The 22,817-nt window shown below is 43.0% G+C and overlaps 1 protein-coding gene across 1 annotated transcript in view; it reads right to left on the bottom strand.

Annotated features, from left to right (window-relative positions):
* NAA60 (N-alpha-acetyltransferase 60, NatF catalytic subunit) overlaps nucleotides 1-22,817 on the bottom strand; it is a 961,262-nt gene that overhangs the window by 507,370 nt on the left and 431,075 nt on the right. Inside the window, exon 4 of the mRNA XM_044089782.1 lies at nucleotides 17,695-17,929. Coding sequence (XP_043945717.1) covers nucleotides 17,695-17,929 — 235 coding nt within the window. The remainder of the gene's footprint in view (nucleotides 1-17,694; nucleotides 17,930-22,817) is intronic.

Raw genomic sequence — 22,817 nt, 5'->3', positions numbered from 1 at the left:
GAACCCTAGGGCTTGCAGTAGTTTTCTTGCAGACAGCTGGGTTTGGGTGGCCAGTAGTTTGAATTAGTTTGTCAAATAAACCTGTTTTTCTGGAGTGAGGAATGCCATCTGGGAAGCTGTGTTCAAGCTTGTTCCCAAGAATATAATTTTTTGGCTGGGTACCAGATGTGATTTTTTTTCGTTGATGGTATACCCCAGAGAAGTTAGGAGTCTCTTTACAAATATCAGGTGCTGAAGTAGCAATTCCTGACTGTCCACCTGAATCAGGCAATCGTCCAAGTATGGGTAAATTTGAATTTTTCTCTGCCTGCAGTAAGCAATGCCTGGAGCCAGGCATTTTGTGAATACCCTGGGCGCAGTAGATAAGCCAAAGGGAAGTGCAGAGAACTGAGAGTGCATAGAGCCTGCCCTGAAACGTAGATATTTCCTGCAAGATTCCCTTATGAGGATGTGCAAATAAGCTTCCTTGGCTAGCGTAGGAAGCAGTTGTTGGAGAGTCAGCCTTTTGAATTTTGCTACCACTAGGAAGGTGTTCAGAACTGACAGATCCAGGATAGGTCACCAAGAGTTTTCTTTTCTGGGCACCAGAAAGAGTCTGGAGTAGAAACTCTGTCCCCTTTGCTCTGTTGGAACAGGCTGAATAGCCCTGATACTGAGAAGAGAAAGTACTTGCTTTTGGGCCTCTGCCCAATGGTTTGGGAGAAGGTCTGGCAATCCGCTTGGGGTTGGCAGTGATTAGAAGTATAATCTGTATCCCTGTGATACACTGTTTAAGACCCATCTGTCCTGGGTAATGTACTCCCAGGGCGAGTTTTCCTCCTAGGGGTGCAAGTACTTGGCCATGGCTGGGAAGGATGAAAGACAAGTCATTGTGAACTTTTTCCACAAGAGGGTGGCTTACCACTCCCTGTTTTTGAGGTGGGGGCACACCATTGTTTAGATCTGTGCATACCCTTAGACTGTAGTCTTAGTGGTCTGCTGCCCCTGGGTTTGGATTGAGAAGGTCTGGGAGGGACTGGAAAGGAACATTTTTTTGAAGGCCAATGCCTACTGAATCTAGGTGGCTATACCTGTAGAAAATCTTAGTTTGCATAGATTTAGCTTTTTCCTCCAACTTCTTCTGCTTTAGTGCCAAACAAACGTTCTTGGTTTAATGGAGCATCTAGTAATTTTGCTTTGACATGGTCTGGCAAGATTTGTTCCTTCAGCCAAGCATGCCTTCTAAGAACAGACCCAGTGACAGCAGCCCTGCAAGATGCTTCTAAGGCATCAAAACCACACTGCAAAGTAAGTTTTCCAACTTGGTTTGCAGAATGCAACAAATCTTGTAAATATTTATCTTCTGCACAATCAGGAATCAACATAATTTTTTGTTTAATTAGTTCCATAATATGCTGCTGGTACTTCAACATGTGAAACTGGCAGTTTAAAGCCCTGATGGCAAGAGTTGCAGAGGTATATACCTTCTTCCCCCATCTGTCTAAAGCCCTAGAATCCCTGTCCGAGAGGGTAGGGTTTCTGGCTGTGGTAGCCTTAATACCTTTAGGTCCCTGGGAAATGGTCTCTGGATCTGCAGTGGGATTTTTAAATAGAAATTTGTGAGAGTCAGGTACTCTGTAGTACCTGTCAGGCATTCTAGGAGCTGGTGGCAATGTATCAGGGGTAAGACTGGATTCCATGAAGACATCATCTACAAATTCCAGAACATGAGGGATAGCTAGAGGCCTGTGCTGAGCAAGTTTAAAAATTCCCCGAGTCTCTTTTTGGATGGTTGGTAGTCCAGGCACTCCCAGCGTAAATGCTCTCTTAGGGTATGCAGGGTTTCTCCAAAAGAAAAGTCCTTTGGGGGGAGGCAGAGGGAATGGAATCCTCTGCATCTGAATCCTCATAGGTAGATAAGGGTATGTCCTGGTAATCTGAGGGGGCAGAGTCATCAGACTTATAGTCTGAAGAATCAGAAGGAAAATCAATTATTTGTCTTTTATAGGGGGGAAGGCTGGCTTTCCCTAATTAAAGTAATAAGGTCTTCAGCCATTCTAAGCATTTGTTTCTGTGGCATGGGAGCTTGAGAATGTGCTTTGGTCGTCAGTTTCCTAGGCGTAGTGCAAACTCTGGACCTGAGAAATTCAATAGTTTTATTCAGAAATGAAGTAGTCAGTTTAATACGAACATTGGAAGATCTGAATACACCCTCAGAAGCCGTTGCCTGCACAGCAGCTCTGGATCCATCCAAGGTAGAGACATCCGCAGGTTCCCTAGTCAAGGAAGCATCTTGAGGCATACCGGACTCCGAATGGGTCTCAGTAGAGGCCTGCGAATCTGTAGAAGCAGGTATCAGGGGCTTCGAAAGCGCCTCATTGAGTACCAGCGGACTGGCGACTAGCTTAATGGAAGCGTCATTGGCAGTTTTGGACCTATGCAGTCTGTCTCTGTCTTTATTCTTACATTTTTTTGGAAGATAGGTTGTCGGATGGCTTATCGTAGCCATTTCGGAATACAGGGAACAAGAGTGAAAGAATTTAGCGACAAAGATAGCCAGATGACGAATAGTTCGGGAGTTGAACAGGGCACAAAACTGACAGCGAGGAACATCGTGGTCTGGTCTTAAACAGGTGATGCAGTAAGAATGAAAATCTCTGTGAGGTATTTGCTTTCCACAGGCAAGACAATTATTAACTTTTTCTGACATTGATTATAGCAAGAAAAAAGGATCCCCAATGGGATACTTAGCATTAGAAGACTTCAGGTCTGAAACTCGAATAAAGAAATTTTCAGGTAGCGGCCGACTGGCACTTGCAAACTGCTTCGGCTTCGGGCTCCACTCGGCAAGAAAAGTTGATGTAATGGAATCGGCTGCATGTTTTATACCCCTGACAACCTGACGTCATGGAAGAGGCGTCAGCATCCGACGCAAAATCCCAAGACTCGGTATTCGGGCCGACTGAGGGCTACCTGCAGGCAGATAACCCAAGTGTGATGACTGCAACAGTGAAACACGAAGAACATCTGGCAAAGATGGCTGTAGTGCAGTTGGGTCACTTGTTCTTTTATTCTTTGCAACTACAGATGTATTACTGTTCTGCAAATGAAACACATTTCAGTACAGTTCTTTCTGTACATATCATAAGAATGAAAGCATGTAGAATTTTTTTGTCTCAAACAAGAAAAGAACTAACCCACAGCATTAGAAAGTTGTACCATGTTTAATGAACAGTGGGGGAAAATCCTACTTAGAAAACTAAGAATGTAAATGAAGCACCTAGTATAAAAATACATGGTACATCACTTTTACCCCATGTGTACAACTAAAGCTTTAAGGACAAAAACAAGTTTTAGCCTTTCTTTAACATCATTAAAGAAAATGCTGCACACAGATATGAGCCTGGTTAATTAAGAAGTTAGCAGAACACACAATACTTCAGCTGTATGGACAAAAGGATGTTTCATCACTTCCAAACATCATTAAGGAAAAAGTACAGTTGTGTACACTTACCATAAATGTAAATGTTCGAGTGTATTCACTACTGCAGTCATTACCTGTGGGTTATCCCTGCTGTGGTAGCCCTCAGCCAGCCCGAATACCAGAGTCAATGTTTTTCTGCGTCAGTTGCTGTCGCTTACTGACTGACATCAGGTCGTCAGTGCTATAAAGCAAGGCAACCGACACCATTACATCAGTTTTTCTTGCCCTAACCAGTCATAAGCCCAAGTAAATATGGTAAAGTGGTCCTGGTGGCTAAAAGCCACTGTTAAAAGCTTATGTCTCCCTAAGGAAATAGATATAAGGGAGAAGGAGGGAGGGAAACCAGGACTGCAACAGTGAATACACTCCAACATCTACATTTATGTTAAGTGTACACAGCTGTACTATGTTCTTCATGTATCACTATTGCAGTCATCACCTATGGGAGGATTCCCAAAGCTGAGGACAGGGGTAGTAGGATTAGTAAGAGACCTAAGCATGGGTCAGCATACCCTGCAAAACTGCAGAGGCAAACCCTGCCCTAGCCTTAGAAAAAAGAGGTAGGTGGTAATGCTTGGTAATGGTATGGACAGAAGTCCAGGTGGCAGCTTCCTAGATGTCCTGGTGGGAACTCCTCTGAGGAATGCTGTGGAAGTGGTGGCTGCCCTAGTGGAATGGGTAAGAATAGACTTAGGGGGCGGTTTCCCATGTAATCTGTAGCAGAAATGGATACATTGTGATACCCATTTGGAAATGGTTTGCTTGGAAATGGGCTTCCCCTATGCCCCTAGGGCAAAGCTGACAAGTAGTTGGTCTGTTTTCCTGAAGGGTTTAGTATGATGCAGATAGTATCTGAGCTGTCTGTGCACATCTAGTGAGTGCAGAATAATTTCCCCCTTGTTTTGAGGGTTAGGGAAGAAGGTAGGTAGATGTATGGCCTGGTAAAGAGTCACCTTAGATACCACATTGGGCATAAAGGAGGGATTATTCCACAGGGGCTGATCTGTATCAAAATGAGCTCAAATGGCTGAGGCGTGGATTTTAATACAAGAGAAGGAGAGGTCACTATTAAGTAGCTCCACTAGGTAGTCCAGGATAAGAGGGATGGAAGGTTGTGAGGTATTGCCCCCTCTGGCCTGGCTCCAGGAGCAGAATCTTTTCCATTTTCCCACATATGATTTTTTTTGTGCTGGGCCTTTTGGCCTCTGTGATAATGTCTACGACCTGTTTGCTTAACAGGGGCCCCTTGTTTGCTTTTAGAGTATTAGCCATGCTGATAGTTTGAGAGTCTGCAAGTCTGGGTGCAGCACCCCCCCCACACACACACACACCTGAGTCAAGAGGTCTGAGATCAGGGGAAACTGCCTGGGAGGCTGTAATGTCAGGCTGAGCAGTAAGGGGTACCAATGTTGTCTGGGCCAATCTTTAGCAGTGAGGATGGCCTTTGGTCTCTCCTCCCTTATTTTGATCAGCAACTTGGGAATAAGAGGCAGAGGAGGGAATGCGTACACAAAGAGTGAGTTCCAGGGGAAGGTCAAAGCATCCACCTTCCACGCTAGGTGGTGATACTCCCTGGTACAGGATTTTTTCAGCTGATGGTTGAGGTGCAAAGCAAAGAGATCCACCTCCGGAGTCCCCCACTCCTGAGTGATTTGTAAAAAATTTTTTCTGTGGCGCTGCCATTCGTGGGGGTCCAGTAATTTTCTCCTTAAGTGGTGTGCCAGGGTGTTGTTGATCCCTGGTAGGTATTGGGCTATTAGGTGTAATCCCATGGAAGAGGCTGTCAGCCGGAGGTTCATGGCTAGCCTGCACAGAGGGTAAGATTGGGTCCCTCCCTGTTTGTTGATGTACCACATTACTGTGGTGTTGTCTGTTTTGATAAGGAAAACCCCTGGCTTGAGATGGGGTTTAAAGGATGTAAGAGCCTTTTGTACTGCCATCATTTCCTTCTGGTGGAGGTGTACGGGAAGGTGCTGGGCATCCCAAAGACCTTGGGTGCACCTGTCTTCTAGGTGAGTGCCCTAAGCAATGTCTGAGGTGTCGGTGGTAATGGTCTGCCCGGCTGGGCGAGGGTGAAGGAAAGACCCTTGTTCTTGGAACAGGCCCCTGCCCACCAGAGAAACTCAGCCCTTATACAGGGGATCAGAGGGAGAGAGGTCTCTAGAGGTTGAGAGTGCTGACACCAAAGGTTCTTTAGATACCACTGACGTTTTCTCAAGTCTGGCCAGAGGAATTAGAAGGATGCAGGATGCCATGTACCCGAAGGCTTGCAGAAACTTCCTCGCAGTGAGGTAATTTCTGGAAGCCAGCTGTGTAAAATAGAGAGGCAGAAAACTCTTCTTTTCTTGTGATAGTAAGGCCATTTGGGATGCTGTGTCCAGCAGAGCTCCCAAGAAAATGATCTTCCTGGAGGGTGTTTGCTTTGATTTCTTCTCGTTGATGGTGTGCCCTAAGGAGGTTAAGAGAGTTTTGACAAAGAGGAGGTCCTTGAGTAGCTTTTATTTGCACTCTGCCTGAATAAGGCAGTCATCTAGATAAGGGTAAATCTGCATATTTGTCTGTCTGCAAAAGGCTATGGCCGGGGTAAGCATTTGGTGAATACCCTGGGAGCAGTAGATAAGCCAAAGGGTAGCGCAGAGAACTAAAAGCATTGTGAGCCTACTCTGAAGCAAAGGAATTTCCTGCAGGATTCCCTTATGACGATGTGGAGGTAGGCACCTTTTAGGTCTAGAGTAACTAACCATTTCTTATCAGCATAGGCAGCAGCTGTTGCAAAGTTAGCATTTTGAATTTGGGGACCACAAAGGAGGTGTTCAGAATGGCTAGATCAAGGATGGGACACCAAGTTCCCTCTTTTCTGGGAACAAGAAATAATTTGGAATAAAAGCCTTTGCCTGTTTGACCTGAGAGGACAGGTTCTACTGCCCCTTGGGATATGAGAGTTTGGACTTGTTTCAGTACCTCTGCCCACTGATTTGGAGGTATGTCTGGGTACCACCATCTTGGAATTGGGAGTTTGTTGAAAAAGAATTTGTATCCCTGAAAAATGATCTTTAAGACCCATTGGTCCTTTGTTACAGAAACCCAGTTTTCTTTGCAGAAGGAGAGCCTTCCTCCTAGTTTTTGGTGAGTGAAAAAGGGCAGAGAGGGGAGAGACATTCATTGAGAGTTTTTGCCATAGAGGGATGGCTTAGATCTCCCTGCCTTTGAAGCAAAGTGATCCACTGTTTGGTTCTCTGCTGTCCCTGGGATAGGAGTCTGGGTGGTCTGTCCCTCCACTAGGTGCAGGAAAGGACCAGTGCTTTGAAGGAAAATTCCTGCTGAACCTAGGAGGTTGTACCTGAATGAAATCTTTTACTGTTTGCATAGATTTTGCTTTGTCTTCCAACTTTTTAAGCACCTCTTCTGCTTTTACTCCAAACAAGCGGTCCTTATCCAAGGGTGCATCAATTAATTTAGACTTGACATGATCAGGGAGAGGTTGTTCCTTCAACCATGCATGTGTCCTAATAACAGATCCTATCACTGCTGCCCTGCTTGGGGCTTCCAAGGTGTCATATCCACAGTGTAATGAGTGTTTGGCCACTTGACAAGTAGAGTGCAGTAAATCTGCTAACTCTTTCGAATTGGCACAGTCAGGAAAGGCTGAAATCTTTTGCTTTAATAGTTCCAAAGTGTGGTGTTGATATTTTAACACGTAGAACTGACAGTTGAGTGTTCTGATAGCTAAGGTTGCTGAGGTGCATACTTTTTTACCCCATCTGTCCAGAGCTCTGGAATCCTTGTCAGAAAGAACAGGATTCTTTGCAGAACTAGCCGTAGCTCCTTTTGCTCCCTGTGTAATGACCTCCGGGTCTGCAGCAGGATTTCTGTACAGGTATATGCGAGAATCCAGTACTCTACAGTACCTGGCACGTTTACCGGGAGCAGGTGGGAGGGTATCAGGAGCTAAGCTGGATTAATAGAAGACATCATCTACCACCTCTAAGATAGGGGGGATGGCCAAGAGTCTGTTCTGCGGCAGGTCTAGAAACTCTCTTAGTCTTTTCTTAGATTGAGGGAAGTCCTGGGATTCCTAGTGGAAATGTTCCCTGAGGGTGTGAAGGGTTTTCCCAAAGGAAAGATCTTTTGGTGGGGAGGCAGAAGGAATGGTTTCCTCTGCATCAGAATCCTCATAAGCAGTCAAAGGTTGTTGTTCCTCTTCAAAATCTGAATAATCAGATTCCTCAGAATCCTGTTCTGTCAGTATTTCAGGAGAAGGGTCTAAGTTGTGGCCTGACTACCCCTGATAAGGGAGATAAGCTTCTGCTTAGCTGTAAAACTCAGTCATAAGGGACGGTTGGACAAGAGATACTGGGTAGGTTTTCCTGCTGTCTCAAAGGAAACAATGGTGCACTTCACACAAGAACATGGATGGCTCCAGTCAAACATTCTGGTACATGCTTATAAGCCATGGTGAAGGATGCTACAGGGAGCCCCCCACCACTACCACACACCGCGTGGCACCCGGAACCCTAACGCTGCCCCAAGGAATCTAAACAGGTGCGAATGCACTGACCTGACCATCTCATCCGGAACCAGGACTCCGTTTCTAAAAGTCACATCAGGGGAGCCCCCCACCACTACCACACACCGCGTGGCACCCGGACCCCTAACGCTGCCCCAAGGAATCTAAACAGGTGCGAATGCACTGACCTGACCATCTCATCCGGAACCAGGACTCCGTTTCTAAAAGTCACATCAGGGTAAAACACTACTTCCTGTAGCCTAACTCTAACCAGGAAAATTCAGCAGCATATGCTGCAAGAACTAATAAAAGTGTATACCAGTAATAGAAAAGTAGCAGCTTGGACAGAAATCTAAAATCACTTACTACCAGCTGCCTTTAAGACCCTGAGAACTCCTGGCTGGTGAAGCGAGGTATTAAATTTTCAGAGTCTGGCGCCATTTTCAAATTATACTGATAGTGCTCGCGGAACCCATTTCCTGCGGTAAGGTCACCTTGCTTAGGATTCTACTTCTAATGTTTTTATCTATGTTTACAGTACTGTTAAATGAAATAAAGCAGTATTACAATACTATCGCCTGCTAGGAATGTAATGTAGTAGCTTGCCTGCTCGGAATGTAAAGCTATTAACATAGCTGTGAGTATTTTAAGTTGTATATGAAAGTAGGCGAGGCACACGTGTTATTGAGTTAGGTCGCTTGGTAGTAGGCTAGCAATCTACAAGCTTAGCACATATGCTGTTTTCTGGCATACTAAAGCAGGAATAAAAGCCTAATAAGTATACTGTTCTAGTATTAGTATGTAACTATTTTAAAAAAGGAATGTCTCGAACATGTTTTGAATTGCTTTACTGTGTACTTGTCTAGTGAAAATCTTCATATTACTGTTATCAGTTTGCTCGCACATCTTACGAAGTGGGTGCTTCTGTTTATTCTTGAATGCAGACTGGGATTTCCCTGGTCGTTGTTAGCTTCAAAACCACAGAAGAATTGTTTAACTACTATACTACCTCTGACGACCAACCTTACTTAAGCGACCTAGTCGCAAATAGAGTCTGTGCGTATCTACCTACATATTATAAACTGACTAGTACAAGAGTGTTGTTACAGCGTACATGTTTAATTTATTTAGCGATAGCTACTTAAGAGTGTAATTGCTCCTTGTTTCTGTTAACTATTGCATTACTACATAATCACTAAGCTGTATTCCCTCCTTGCTAAACTATGTATCTCACTAATGTTTAATCCTAGGGAGCCCCCCACCACTACCATACACCGCGTGGCACCCGGACCCCTAACGCTGCCCCAAGGAATCTAAACAGGTGCGAATGCACTGACCTGACCAGCTCATCGGGAACCAGGACTCCGTTTCAAAAAGTCACATCAGGGTAAAACACTACTTCCTGTAGACTAACTTCTAACCAGGAAAATTCAGCAGCATATGCTGCAAGAACTAATAAAAGTGTATACCAGTAATAAAAAGTAGCAGCTTGGACAGAAATCTAAAACCACTTACCACCAGCTGCCTTTAAGACCCTGAGAACTCCTGGCTGGTTTATTCCTGCCGAAGCGAGGTATTAAATTTTCAGAGTCTGGCGCCATTTTCAAATTACATTGATAGTGCTCGCGGAACCCATTTCCAGCGGTAAGGTCACCTTGCCTAGGATTCTACTTCTAATGTTTTTACCTATATTTACAGTACTGTTAAATTAAATAAAACAGCATTACAATACTAGCGCCTGCTAGGAATGTAATGTAGTAGCTTGCCTGCTCGGAATGTAAAGCTATTAACATAGCTGTGACTATTTCAAGTTGTATAGGAAAGTAGGCGAGGCTCACGTGTTATTGAGTTAGGTCGCTTGGTAGTAGGCTAGCAATCTACAAGCTTAGCACATTTGCTGTTTTCTGGCATACTAAGGCAGGAATCAAGGCCTTATAAGTGTACTGTTCTATTATTAGTGTGTAACTATTTTAAAAAAGGAATGTCTCGAACATGTTTTGAATTGCTTTACTGTGTACTTGTCTAGTGAAAATCTTCATATTACTGTTATCAGTTTGCTCTCGCACATCTTACGAAGTGGGTGCTTCTGTTTATTCTTGAATGCAGACGGGGATTTCCCTGGTCGTTGTTAGCTTCAAAACCACAGAAGAATTGTTTAACTACTATACTACCTCTGACGACCAACCTTACTTAAGCGACCTAGTCGCAAATAGAGTCTGTGCGTATCTACCTACATATTATAAACTGACTAGTACAAGAGTGTTGTTACAGCGTACATGTTTAATTTATTTAGCGATAGCTACTTAAGAGTGTAATTGCTCCTTGTTTCTGTTAACTATTGCATTCGCTACATAATCACTAAGCTGTATTCACTCCTTGCTAAACTATGTCTCTTACTACTGTTTAATCCTAGGGAGCCCCCCACCACTACCACACACCGCGTGGCACCCGGACCCCTAACGCTGCCCCAAGGAATCTAAACAGGTGCGAATGCACTGACCTGACCATCTCATCCGGAACCAGGACTCCGTTTCTAAAAGTCACATCAGGGTAAAACACTACTTCCTGTAGCCTAACTCTAACCAGGAAAATTCAGCAGCATATGCTGCAAGAACTAATAAAAGTGTATACCAGTAATAGAAAAGTAGCAGCTTGGACAGAAATCTAAAATCACTTACTACCAGCTGCCTTTAAGACCCTGAGAACTCCTGGCTGGTTTATTCCCCGCTCCGCTTCGCCGCTTTCGGGCTTGCTACGCTCCCCACCCTGCCCCCATATCTCACCCGCCCCCAGTACCTCTAAATTTATTCAGTCAGATAGCCCCTCCCACCACCTTCTACCTATTACAACCTGCCCCCAATCTGCTATTACTCCTCCCATACTCTCAGCTTTACTCTCTCACCTAGTAAAGTCTTCTACCCCTCCCATCCTAACTTCCTTCTCCTTGGGTCATAATGGGCAAACTCACATTTAGCTTAACCCCTCTCATGGCAATTTTCCTACTTATTCCCTACTACTCAACGAGATATGAAAACCTAACACTAATGGAAAACTCCTTCCCAAAGGGAAACACTTCCAACTATCCAATCCCATCCTCCCTAGTTATCTGTACTTCCCCACACCTTGACAACAGGACTAGCTTCAAAATGGTGCATCTTACCCTCTACCACTCCAAGATATCAACAAACAGAGACTATCACAAACTGCTCAGTAAACTTCAGAGATTCTTAGACCACCTAAAAAAAAGTATTACCACCTACGGGGATATCCACCCTAACCCAGGACCTACCAAGATCCCGGACTCTAACATCCCTAAACCCATAGGTTCCCTGCTAATTTTCCATCTCAACTTAAGAAGCTTGAATAACAAAGTGCACTATCTTCATGCTATCCTAGATAGCCACTCCCCTGATATTATGTGTCTACCAGAAACTTGGTTAAAACCCTCCACCAAGGACGAAGAGATCATCCCACCTGGGTATAATATCCACAGGCTAGACAGGGGCAACAAAGGGGGGGGGCATAGCCGTTATGTACAGGAACACGATGAATGTCACAATGTTTTCAATACAACCTCCCAAAACCTCTAATATTGAACTAATGGCTCTAAAGCTCTGCCTTAACACCCAAAAATCAATAAATCTTATTGTTATGTATATTCCACCAGGAAAGAACACTGAAAAATTAGAACAAACTCTTAGCTGGCTAACAACAAATTACCCTCAAGAAACCATAGTACTTGGGGATTTTAATATTGACTGGTCTCACTGCACGGCAAAAAGTAACCCCCTTCCAATCAATCTACACGGCTTCTCCCAAAACATCGCATCTCCAACTAGAATAGGAAATGCTCAACAAAAAGAAAGCACCATTGACTGGATACTAACCAATAAGGATCCAATAAACTATACATCTGGAACCCTTCCTAACGACCTTAGCGACCACCTAATCACCTATATTATCAAACACAGAAGCCCTACAACTAGCCCCCTCTATATAGATCTGTAAGAAATAAGAAGAAATTTAACGAACAACATTTTCTTGCTGAACTCAAATCCTGTCACTGGTCGAGCCTCAAAACCCTACCCCTACAGGAGAGTGTTACATACTTCAACAATACTTTTCTCAGCATACTAGACCGTCACGCCCCCATTCGGAAAATTAGAACTAAAGAACGTATAGCACCTTGGCTAACCAGGGAGACTAAAACTAAAATTAAACTCCGTGACCAGGCCTGGGACCAGTGGAGAGCTACCAAAACTCCTCTGGACCGCATTAAATTCCAACAACTCAGAAACTCGACCAAAACAGCCATCGTCCAAGACAAAAAACAGTATTACTGCCAACTCCAGGTCAAACACCAGAATAACCCAAAAAAGTTCTGGGCTGGATTTAATAACCTCCTCCATCCTGGCAAATCTACCACCCCCACCCCGGAGAAACTCATAGGGAAAAATCCTGTAGAAATTGCCAACGCCTTTAACTCCTTTTCACGGATACCATACAGTCCCTAGCCACTCAGATTACTAACACCTCCTCTCCACCCAATTACGCTTGTGACTCAACTCCACCCTCCTTTAAACTCGAACCTGTTCCTACCCAGTACATCCGCTCCCTCTTAAAAAAACTAAGACCAACCACCTTAGCGGCAGACCACCTTCCAGCGGAATACCTTCAGATAGCGTCAGACGTTATCTCCTATCCCGTATCTATCTTGATCAATAGATCCATAAAAGAATCCATAATCCCATCTATTTGGAAAATCTCATACATCATCCCTCTCCACAAAGGTGGTTCCTCCACGGAAACTTCCAACTACAGACCGATAGCAATCCTGTCCCCACTAGCTAAAATCATGGAGAGGTGCGTTCACAGACAACTTATGAACTACCTTACCCTCAACTGTCTCCTGTCTAATTCCCAACACGGGTTTCGCCCCCATCACAGTACCACCACTGCTCTCATCTCCTTTACTGACTCAATTAATAATAACCGCAACAATAAACTCATTTCCTCTGCTCTCTTTCTGGACCTATCGAAGCTTTCGACATGGTCAACCACCAACTACTGCTCCAAACACTGGAAGGCTTTCATCTAGACAACCTAGCCCTAAATTGGTTTAAAGCCTACCTCACTGGTAGGCAACAGGCTGTACAATGGCAAAACAGGCTATCTGGCCTACTACCTAATACCATTGGCGTCCCCAGGGCTCTATACTAGGTCCCTCCTATTCTCAGTCTTCATCAACAATCTTCACCTAGTTATACCGAAGCCACCTGCATTCAATATGCAGATGACTCCACCCTGATCTGCTCTGACATCTCTCTCACAACTACAAATAAAGACCCAGAACTGTTTCACGAAAATCGAAAACTGGTTCACTGAACTGAAACTACTACTAAATCCTGCAAAACCCAAGATGCTACTATTTTTCCCTCAGTAGCTACTCCCTAGGTAATGAACCTCTATCTCCTAATAGTCTCTCATTCCATGTAAAATCCACCAACGGGACCATCATAGACCCTGTTCCCAACACTAAACTATTAGGAGTAACAATTGACCACAAGCTGAAATTTGACACTCACATTAGCAATACCATCAGGACAGTTAATAAAAAACTTGGGTCAATGTATCCTATTAGGAATTTCTTGACCCCTCACACCAAACTTACCATTGCTCGAACTCATCTTCTCTCTACCCTCATGTACGCTTCCCCTATCCTATCTTTCCTCAATAAGCGTGAACTCAACATGCTCTCCGTCGCCTATAATCACATAGCAAGATTTACAACTGGAACCCCATACCGCACCCATCATTGCCTTAACCTAAAGAAACTTGGCTGGCTTGAACTGCCCAATCTTCTCAGATTCACTCAACTTACGGAAGTATTTAAAATAATTAACCAGCCTGACAGAGTCCCTGCTCTGGCCAAAGTATTTCCACCCTATTCAAACCTGAATTTCCTCCGTTCAGCGCATAGTGTTCAAATTAAAACCATCATATCCAAGAACTCTGGCGGGGATGCCATCTATGCCAACTCCATAGGGAAAACCTGGAACGCACTTCCCAACAATTTAAGATGTATAACCTCGCTTAACGTATTCAAAATTAACCTCAGCCAATTCCTGAAATCACACTGGTTATGCCCTTGCCCTAAACCAGACTAAACCTAGCCAACAACCACTTCACTAGACTCTTTACTCCATGGTAGACTAGTTGACTATCATCCCCTCATCTAGTATCTCCTCCCCACCTCACCTCCTCCATGAAGGAATCGTGAATTACTCACTAGTGGTCATTGATGTACTCATTTATATCTATGTTAAAAAATGTTTTTTGTTCTCTACCTGTTTTTATCTCCTTAGAATATTATGTATGTTTTTTACTTTCTTAGCATATTGTAGTGGAGCTTTTCTCCCCGGGCCTCTGCTGAAAATGGACATGTATCCAGCTAGACCAGCCCGGTCAACAAATGTAAAATAAATAAAATAAAATAAATAAATAAGATCCTCCACCACTGTAAGCATATGGGCTTGGGGTGGTGAAGCAGGAGTAAGATGGTGGCTACAGGTATATTTCCTAGGAGTGGCCTTGCTTCTAGGCCTGAGTATCCATCGGTCTGAGAGAAATGGTAGTCAGATGAGAAGATATCGTTTTTTTGTCTAGATTTGGTAGTGCGAAAAGCCTCCACGGAAGCCAGTGCCTGCTTTATGGCGCCGGACCCAACCGAAGCAGAGACAACCAAAGACTCGGAAGACAAAGACTATTTCTGCAGCATACCGAATTCCAAAAGGGTCTCGATAGAGGCCTGCGAAGGTATCATATCAGCCGTCAGGGGCTGCAAAGGCGCCTCATTGAATTCCGAAGAACTGACGACCAGCTTAGCGGTCGAGTTGTTGGAAGGCTTAGCCTTGTGTGGTCTGTCTCTACTTTTATCTTTACATTTTTCTGGAATGTCTACAGATTGTTGACTGACAGACACCATTTCGGAATGCGAAGACAGAAAATGAAAATACCTGGCTACAATAAGAGCTCTACAGCAAATGGTTCTCGAGTTAAAGAGGGCACAGACCCGGCAATGGGGGACGTCGTGGTCTGGGCCTAAACAAGTGACACATTATGAATGGAAGTCTCGGTGTGGGATCTGCTTTACACAGGCAAGACAATTGTTAACTTTTTCAGACATCAATTAGTGCAAGAAAAAGGATCCCCATCAGGGTACTTAGCTTTAGACGTTTTCAGCTGTAATTCAAACTCCGGTAGTGACCGACCGGCACACTTGCGAACTGCTTCTGCTACGGGCTCCATGGCAAGAAAGACTGATGTAATGGCGTTGGCTGCCTTGCTTTATAGCACTGACGACCTGACATCAGTCAGCAAGCGGCAGCAGCCGATGCAGAAAAACACTGACTCGGGTATTCGGGCTGGCCAAGGGCTATCACAGCAGGGATAACCCACAGGTGATGACTGCAACAGTGAAACACGAAGAACATCACTGCAATCCAAAACAAACTATTTAAAATTATGCCAGGACCCACAATCCTCTGGTGGCCTGTGCTTCCCAGTGGAACAGTAAATGGATAGTTCAACTGACTAGCCTACTATGGTAAATGACAGAGGGGTGATGCGTATATATAGAATGCCAAAGAGAAGCTAAAGATGACTCTTTCCTTACAACTATATGAGAAATGCATACAAATCCAGTAAGATTACTTAAAAGACATAGCCCTCTAACTGCTGCAAATCAATATTTAGAAAATGTCATGGTTCAAAAGGATAAATTGTAATAACTCAAATCTGGGAAGGTGGTGGGCAATAGATGGTCAGGACCAGTCAGTGTACCTGGTTAACAAAGTTGATAAATAAATATTAAATAAGATTAGGTGTTTCAAATGATAAACATGACATTCACTTAGATCCCAATTAGAAAGCACTGAAGATGGTTCTGAAACACACATTTCAAAATATGAATGAGATGGTCACAAGATGATTCTGCCACACTCACAATCAAATGCAGTAGACAGTGTTACCACACTATCCTTGAGGTCAACATTTTTTATATCTATTCTTTAACACAGCATTACTGCGTCAGTTATATATTCGATAGCTTTCACGGGACCATATAATTTATGCGGCTTAGTATTTTATCTGCATTATTCCTCTTTATGCCACCTCTGCTAATACTGACATGATCTCCCAGTCATGTCAAACTGATAAGATGTATGATTTGTTTTGATACAGTACTATTAAGTTGTATATGTTATCTATAATTCAGGTGATGAGTACTCTTTACATTACTCTGTCTCTGACATTTAAGATGTCTTCAGAACACATCATGTTCCACTAATCATTATGCATAATCATAAATGTATGCTTAATCATATTACCTTTAAAGTATCTTAACATTTGATTTAGGTTATCAAGGATTCAAACAGCAACATTCAATGACAATTTAGTTTCCTTAGCTAAACAGTGACCAGGATTCAGAAATGTATAAAACAATATGCAATCCTGATTCTAGTAGAACTGCTCTGTGTGTTATAAGAGAGTGATTCAAAGACCACTGTAGTGCTACACTGCTGGAAGACAGCTCTGGCATGCAGCACTTCAGTGACTTCACTGGATAAAGTTGCATGCAAATATGGAAGTCTAAAACCCAGGTAGTGCAAATTAACTACATGTGCTTCCCTGAAGCCTTTTGCCAGTATCAGAATAGAGAGTTAGTGCGATTCAATGACAAGATCTAATGAACTAACTGAGAAGCACAGCAATATAAAAGTGTTGATACTGTACACTCACTGATAGTTAAGCAAAAGCAGGGCTGTTAGCACTGGAGCAGGTAAGTACAGTGAAGCCACGCGTGTACGTGTTTAGGTGCAAATGTAGGAGTATGCTTGGAGTTGTCCTATTGTCTGTGTATGTTTGTCGGGGGAAGTGCACATGTATGTTTGTAAATGACTCTTCAACAGCATTGCATGGACTGACAACTAACTGCACTGTGTTCAGTTCACAGACATCCTAATGATACACTGTTTTTGCTCCATGTGGCTTTTGCATTTCTCTGAATCACTTTTACTGCCATAGCAGTACTAGAGCTCATCAGTAAAGTCCTAATTATGTCTTGCAAACTGCAAATGTTCAACAGTTTTAAAGCTTTTACTCACAGCAGAGATAGTCTGCAGAACAGAAAGACAAAAAACATACTAGGAAAGACTGTTAAACTCCAATAAACAATATGGGGAGAAAAGGAAGGGCTATTACAACAACTTCTCGAAAAGACAAAGTCTATGTCAATGAACCTGATGTGTCTGAAAGGAAGCACTGCACAGTTCAACTTTTAACACTCATTTCTTCCAAGAAAATTCAGTATATCCATGTGCCAGACACCCTGCAGAGGCCCGAATGGGGGTATGGGTGGGGGTGGGGGTGGGGGGGTTAAAGTAATCCTGAGAATGAGCAAGGAAGAGCTCCAGAATTTGGAGTCAGTAGGAAAATCAATTGGCAAGCCACACAATTCTGATGTTCTTAGCTGGACAGCTGTGACCTAATGCTCAGTGTCTACATTTCGATGCTGCAACATAAACATACAATACAGACTTTTCTCAAATATTCCCAATAATAAGAAAAATGCATATTTTTGTATATTTGCTGAAAAATGGTACAAAATTAAGTTTGCCTTTGTAAATCATTAAATAAGTAAGTTATTGAGAGCGAGAAAGGATATAAGATTGTCCAAGGAGGGTGTCCACCATTAAGATACAAAACATAGGTGAATCCATCTTTCAGCACTCCCTGTATGGAGTAGTAATATGGCAGGTAATGGTGTTGTTTAAAGTCCCGGTTTTCATAGAAGGATATGGCTGCATTATTTGTGGTAAGTACATGTAAATAAATTGCCTTGCAGTGATCCTGAGCAGTGCTGGATATATGATCCTTCAGGCTGTCAAGTAAAAGAGATCCTGTTGAGAAATCAGGGGGAAAAACAGATAAAGTACCAATAATAATCAAATTTAATAAATTCAATAATTTACTGAATAATAAATGGAGCTAAGGTCTGAAATACAGATTTCCAAACAACACACACTTTCAAGGAACAGATTTGGCTAAAGGTGCTCTGAAATACAGTTTTCCAAAGAACACACATAGTTGCATACTTGAGCTGTTTGGTTAGCTTTTACATACCTACATCAACTTTATTACAAGCTGCGATAAGTACAAACTTGCAGTGTTATAAGACAGTACTGCATTGTCTTATTGTTTCATTGAATATTGTGTTAAAATAGTACTGCATTTATCTGTTTATTTATTTGTTCACTGAAAATTGTGAGCTCTCTCTGTCTGCAGTTAGTTTATTCTTCTCACTTCACTGATATTCTGTGTAGAAGTCTTAGCCTAGAGGGTTTCTCTGTGCCTTAAAATCTTAGTCCCTTTTCTCTGAAATTATTTCTGCTGAATAGTTGCATACTTGAGCTGTTTGGTTAGCTTTTACATACCTACATCAACTTTATTACAAGCTAAGTACAAACTTGCAGTGTTATAAGACTACTGCATTTTATTTTTTCTGGCTTATTGTTTCATTGAATATTGTGTTAAAAACAGTACTGCATTTATCTGCTTATTTATTTGTTCACTGAAACTTGTGAGCTCTCTCTCTCTGTCTGCAGTTAGTTTTCCCCACCCACCATCCCTGTACTTGTTGTGGTATTAATCTTGGTGGCTTTGGAAATGACCGCCCCTACTGTAAATTTGTGTTTGAATACTCCTCCTGGGCCCATCTCATTTGCTCACTCAACTGAGTACAGTGAGACCATATTTTGATTTCAGACACTCCTACCATTCCCGTCTGTTCAGCCCTATCCCAGCTCTATCCTAGTCTAGTCTCATTAGCTCATCCTACCTAATACAGAGTGAACATTTCAGTAGGCATACCCACTTAGGCCCTGAACTTGTCTGATTGAAGACTGCTGGAACAGGGCTCAGTTCTGAGTTTTTTTTACTGGTTAATTGGGTAATTTGCTTAAATCAGTTTGGCTGTTTTCTATTGTTATATATATATATATATATATATATATATATATATATATATATATATACAAATTTGCACTTTATAGGTTCATAGGTAGGTACTAGGCTATCTGCCCGAAGGCATTTATAAGCCTAGCCAGAATGTGTTGGCTTTCGCCACCCCCTTAGATTAGTTCCCTGTGCCTCTGTCCAGCAGAGCCACTGAAGTGATCCCCGGGGTAACCTTTCTGTTTCCCATCCACTTGTCAAGGTTTCTCTTGAAGAGTGCTAGCGAGGAGCTCTGCCTAATGTAGACTGGAATCTTGTTCCAAAGCATGGGAAGTCTCTGGTACAGGAATCTATCCCTCCAGCACTTCCTATTTATTGTTGTGGTAAGGTTTAGATCCCTAGAGTGTGAGGGGGATAAGGTTTTCATTAGGTGCAGCATGTCCATCAATTCTGGGTTGGACATGACCTTCTTTGTCAGGCAGAGATCACCTTGGAGCAGGCGGTATGCAACCGAGTACAGCAGGAGTTTCTTCAGTCGAGCTGCATAGGGCATCTGTTTGAGGCCAGTGATCCTCTTGGTGAAGTACTTCTGTGGTCTTTCCAGCTGTTGCAGGTGTCTTGCAAGGTACATCCCAAATGTGATGGGTCTGATGAGTGATGAGTAGAGGGGCACAATGACTTCTTTTGATCTAGATGCAAACCCTTTTGTGATTAGGTGGCCCACATAGAAGGATTTTCTAACCACTATGGCAATGTGATTATCAAAGTAGAGATTACTATCTACTTGGGTCCCCAGATCCCTTATTACGTTTTCCGTATTTAGGGGACTACCACCTATGTGGTAGTTTGTGGATACTTTGTTATTTGCAAATGGAATAACTATGCACTTTTTGGCATTTAGCTTGAGGCCATGATTTTGACACCAGGTATCCGTCTCAGTGAGACACTTTTGGAGGATGTCTGTGTCAGCCAGTGAGTCAGTTATAGCCCCTAGTTTGCAGTCGTCTGCAAACTTGGTCAGCCATAGTCCTCCTGTGCTTGCCTGTACCTCTGAGAAGTATATGCCGAACAGGAGGGGTCCTAGGACTGAGCCCTGGGGAACGCCACTTGTAACCGGTTTAGAGTCAGACCTAGGTCCCGCAACTCTCACCATGTGGGTTCTGTCCACGAGCCAATTGGCAACCCATCTTGTGACATAGGGGTTTATGTTTAGGCTGGTTTTATCTGATTTTACTGTATTTGTGTTTCTTCCTACTCTTTTATCTTATTTACTTTTGCCTCTTCTTAAAACTACTAAATTGTGTTTATTCTGCTGCATTTATTACTGCTTGGATGTAGCCTGATTAAACTGTAACTGTTATTCTAAGTCTTTTGGTTAAAGCACTTGGGCTTCAGACCAGTTGTTTTACATTAAGAAGGATTATGTTATGCACTGTTGTGGCAGGACAGGTAGCGTACATCCTTCTAAGTTGGGAATTGCTGATTGAAGGCTCAGTGTCTGTTATTCTAAAAGCGTATTAGTTCTGGTTTAAACACTTGGGCTCCAGGCCAGTTATTTTACATTAAGAATGTTTGTGGTCTGCACTCTTGTGGGAGGAGAGGCTAGATTCTGCCCTTCTGAGCTGGGAATTTCTGGTTAAAGGGTTACTGTGCCTGCGTATTTGAACTGTTTTTCTGATATTGGTGCGCCTTGCCTGCAGTAGCATAGACTAGATTCAGGCCTGCTGAAATTAGCTTTGTTTGTATAACTTGAGCACTAATCCAGGTCATCCTTTTTTGGAGAAGGTTCCCCTGCGCCCTAGTGGCAGGAATGTGCGGTTAGAACTTGTCAGAATGAAGACTGCTGGAACAGGGCTCAGTTTTGAGTTTTTTACTGGTTAATTGGGTAAGTTGTTTAAATCAGTTTGCTCATTTTCTATCATTATATATATATATATATATATATATATATATATATATATATATATATATAAAATTGCACTTTATTCATCTGCTTTTACTGTAATTGTGTTTCTTCCCACTTTATTACCTTATTTTGCTTGTGCTTCTTCTTAAAAGTACTCAACCGTACTATTCTGCTGCAGTTATTACTGTTTGGTAGTAGCCTGATTAAATTGTAACTGTTATTCTAAGCCCTTTGGTTTAAGCACTTTGGCTTCAGACCAGTTGTTTTACATTAAGAAGGTTTGCGGACTGCATTGTTGTGGCAGGACAGGTAGCTTACATCCTTCTAAATTGTGAATTGCTGATTGAAGGCTCCGTGTATGTTATTCTAAAAGTGCATTAGTTCTGGTTTAAGCACTTGGGCTTCAGGCCAGTTATTTTACAATAAGAAGGTTTGTGGTCTGTACTCTTGTGGGAGGAGAGTCTAGATTCTGCCCTTCTGAGTTGGAAATTTCTGGTTAAAGGCTTATTGTGCCTGCTTATCTGATCTGTTTCTTTCTGAAATGTGTGCACCTTGTTTGCTGTAGCCCAGAAGTTAGTAGTCTATTGGCCATTTTGGGCTAATTTCTCTCTCTTTCATTTCCCTGCTATAAAAAACACATTTGCGCGGTTTTGCGCAACTATTCCCGGCTCCACGAAGTCTCTTCAATTTTTTCCTTGGAACTAGACAAACTTTCAACTTAAGCACGCAAACCATTCATTTCACAGCCCAGCACTTGCTCAAAACTCACAGCAAGCACTAATTAACCCTAGCACTAGACCCCCTATACTGTCCAGAAGGACAAGGCTCTCTATTCGCCCCTAGCAGCCAATCAGTAAAACAGCTCACTTTACCTATTCAGGTATGTCCAAAGGGCAGTTTCAGGTGTACTCTTCAGTCCAACTGGTGAATCTGGGCATTTTGAGACAATGTTACAACTGCCTCATGTACACAGACAACCCTCTCCTCCTACCACCAAACACTAATATATGCGAGAGATGCAATTATACAGCCAAACTGGAGGCAAAGCTCTCTCAACCCAAGACTGGAACTGGCAGTCAAGAGGAGAAGGAAAATACTTGCAACACACCACCAGTCTCACACAGACCTACTAAACCAACACCGGCAAATAACACACACAAATACACGAAAACATACTCGGAGGCTCTAAATAAAAATCTGCAAAAGCAACAGAGACCTCCAAAGAAGACACCCAAGCAACCTCCACACCCCATCACAAACCATGAAACACATACTTCACATAATCAGTTTGCCACGCAATCACAGCCCTTAAGGCAAAATAACATACCCAACACACTAGTAATAGGCAACTCTATAGTCAGGCACACTGATGTGCCACTAACTAGGCTGGACAAGGAGAAGGTTACAGTTAGCTGCCTGTCGGGCGCCAGGATCCACCACATAACACAAACACTCAAGTCGCTCCAGAACAAGTACAAATACGACTCTGTCATTGCCCATGTTGGTGTGAATCACCCGAGATGTACCTCCCTAGATTACATGAAAAGAGACACGGAAGAGATCTCTGATCACGTAGCCCGGGCCGGTATGACCCTGACCCTGAGTAGCATCCTGCCCTCACCAAGAATGATGTCACAGTATAAAGAAAAAATTATCAGTTTCAACAATTGGCTAAGTTTCTGGTGCCATTCAAAGGGGATTCAATATCTGTCCACCGGGGATGACATGCTCGACAAGCCATGTTACTTCACAAGAGATGGCTTGCACCTGTCACCCTTAGGCTTTTGAATACTGGCCAGGGCTTTTGACGCCCCATAGTGTCTTTTTGAGGCAAGGCTCAAAAGACAAACCCACCACTGTAAATAGCACAAGTAACCAAAAACCGAGTGTAATGCTACTCAATGCCAGAAGTTTAAACCTCAAAATGC

This window comes from Protopterus annectens, chromosome 12.part0 (assembly GCF_019279795.1).
Source record: "Protopterus annectens isolate FY-2018-M chromosome 12.part0, PAN1.0, whole genome shotgun sequence".
Taxonomy (NCBI): domain Eukaryota; kingdom Metazoa; phylum Chordata; order Ceratodontiformes; family Protopteridae; genus Protopterus; species Protopterus annectens.
The sequence above is the reverse complement of the archived record's forward strand: the minus strand, read 5'-3'. Positions and strand labels throughout refer to the sequence as shown.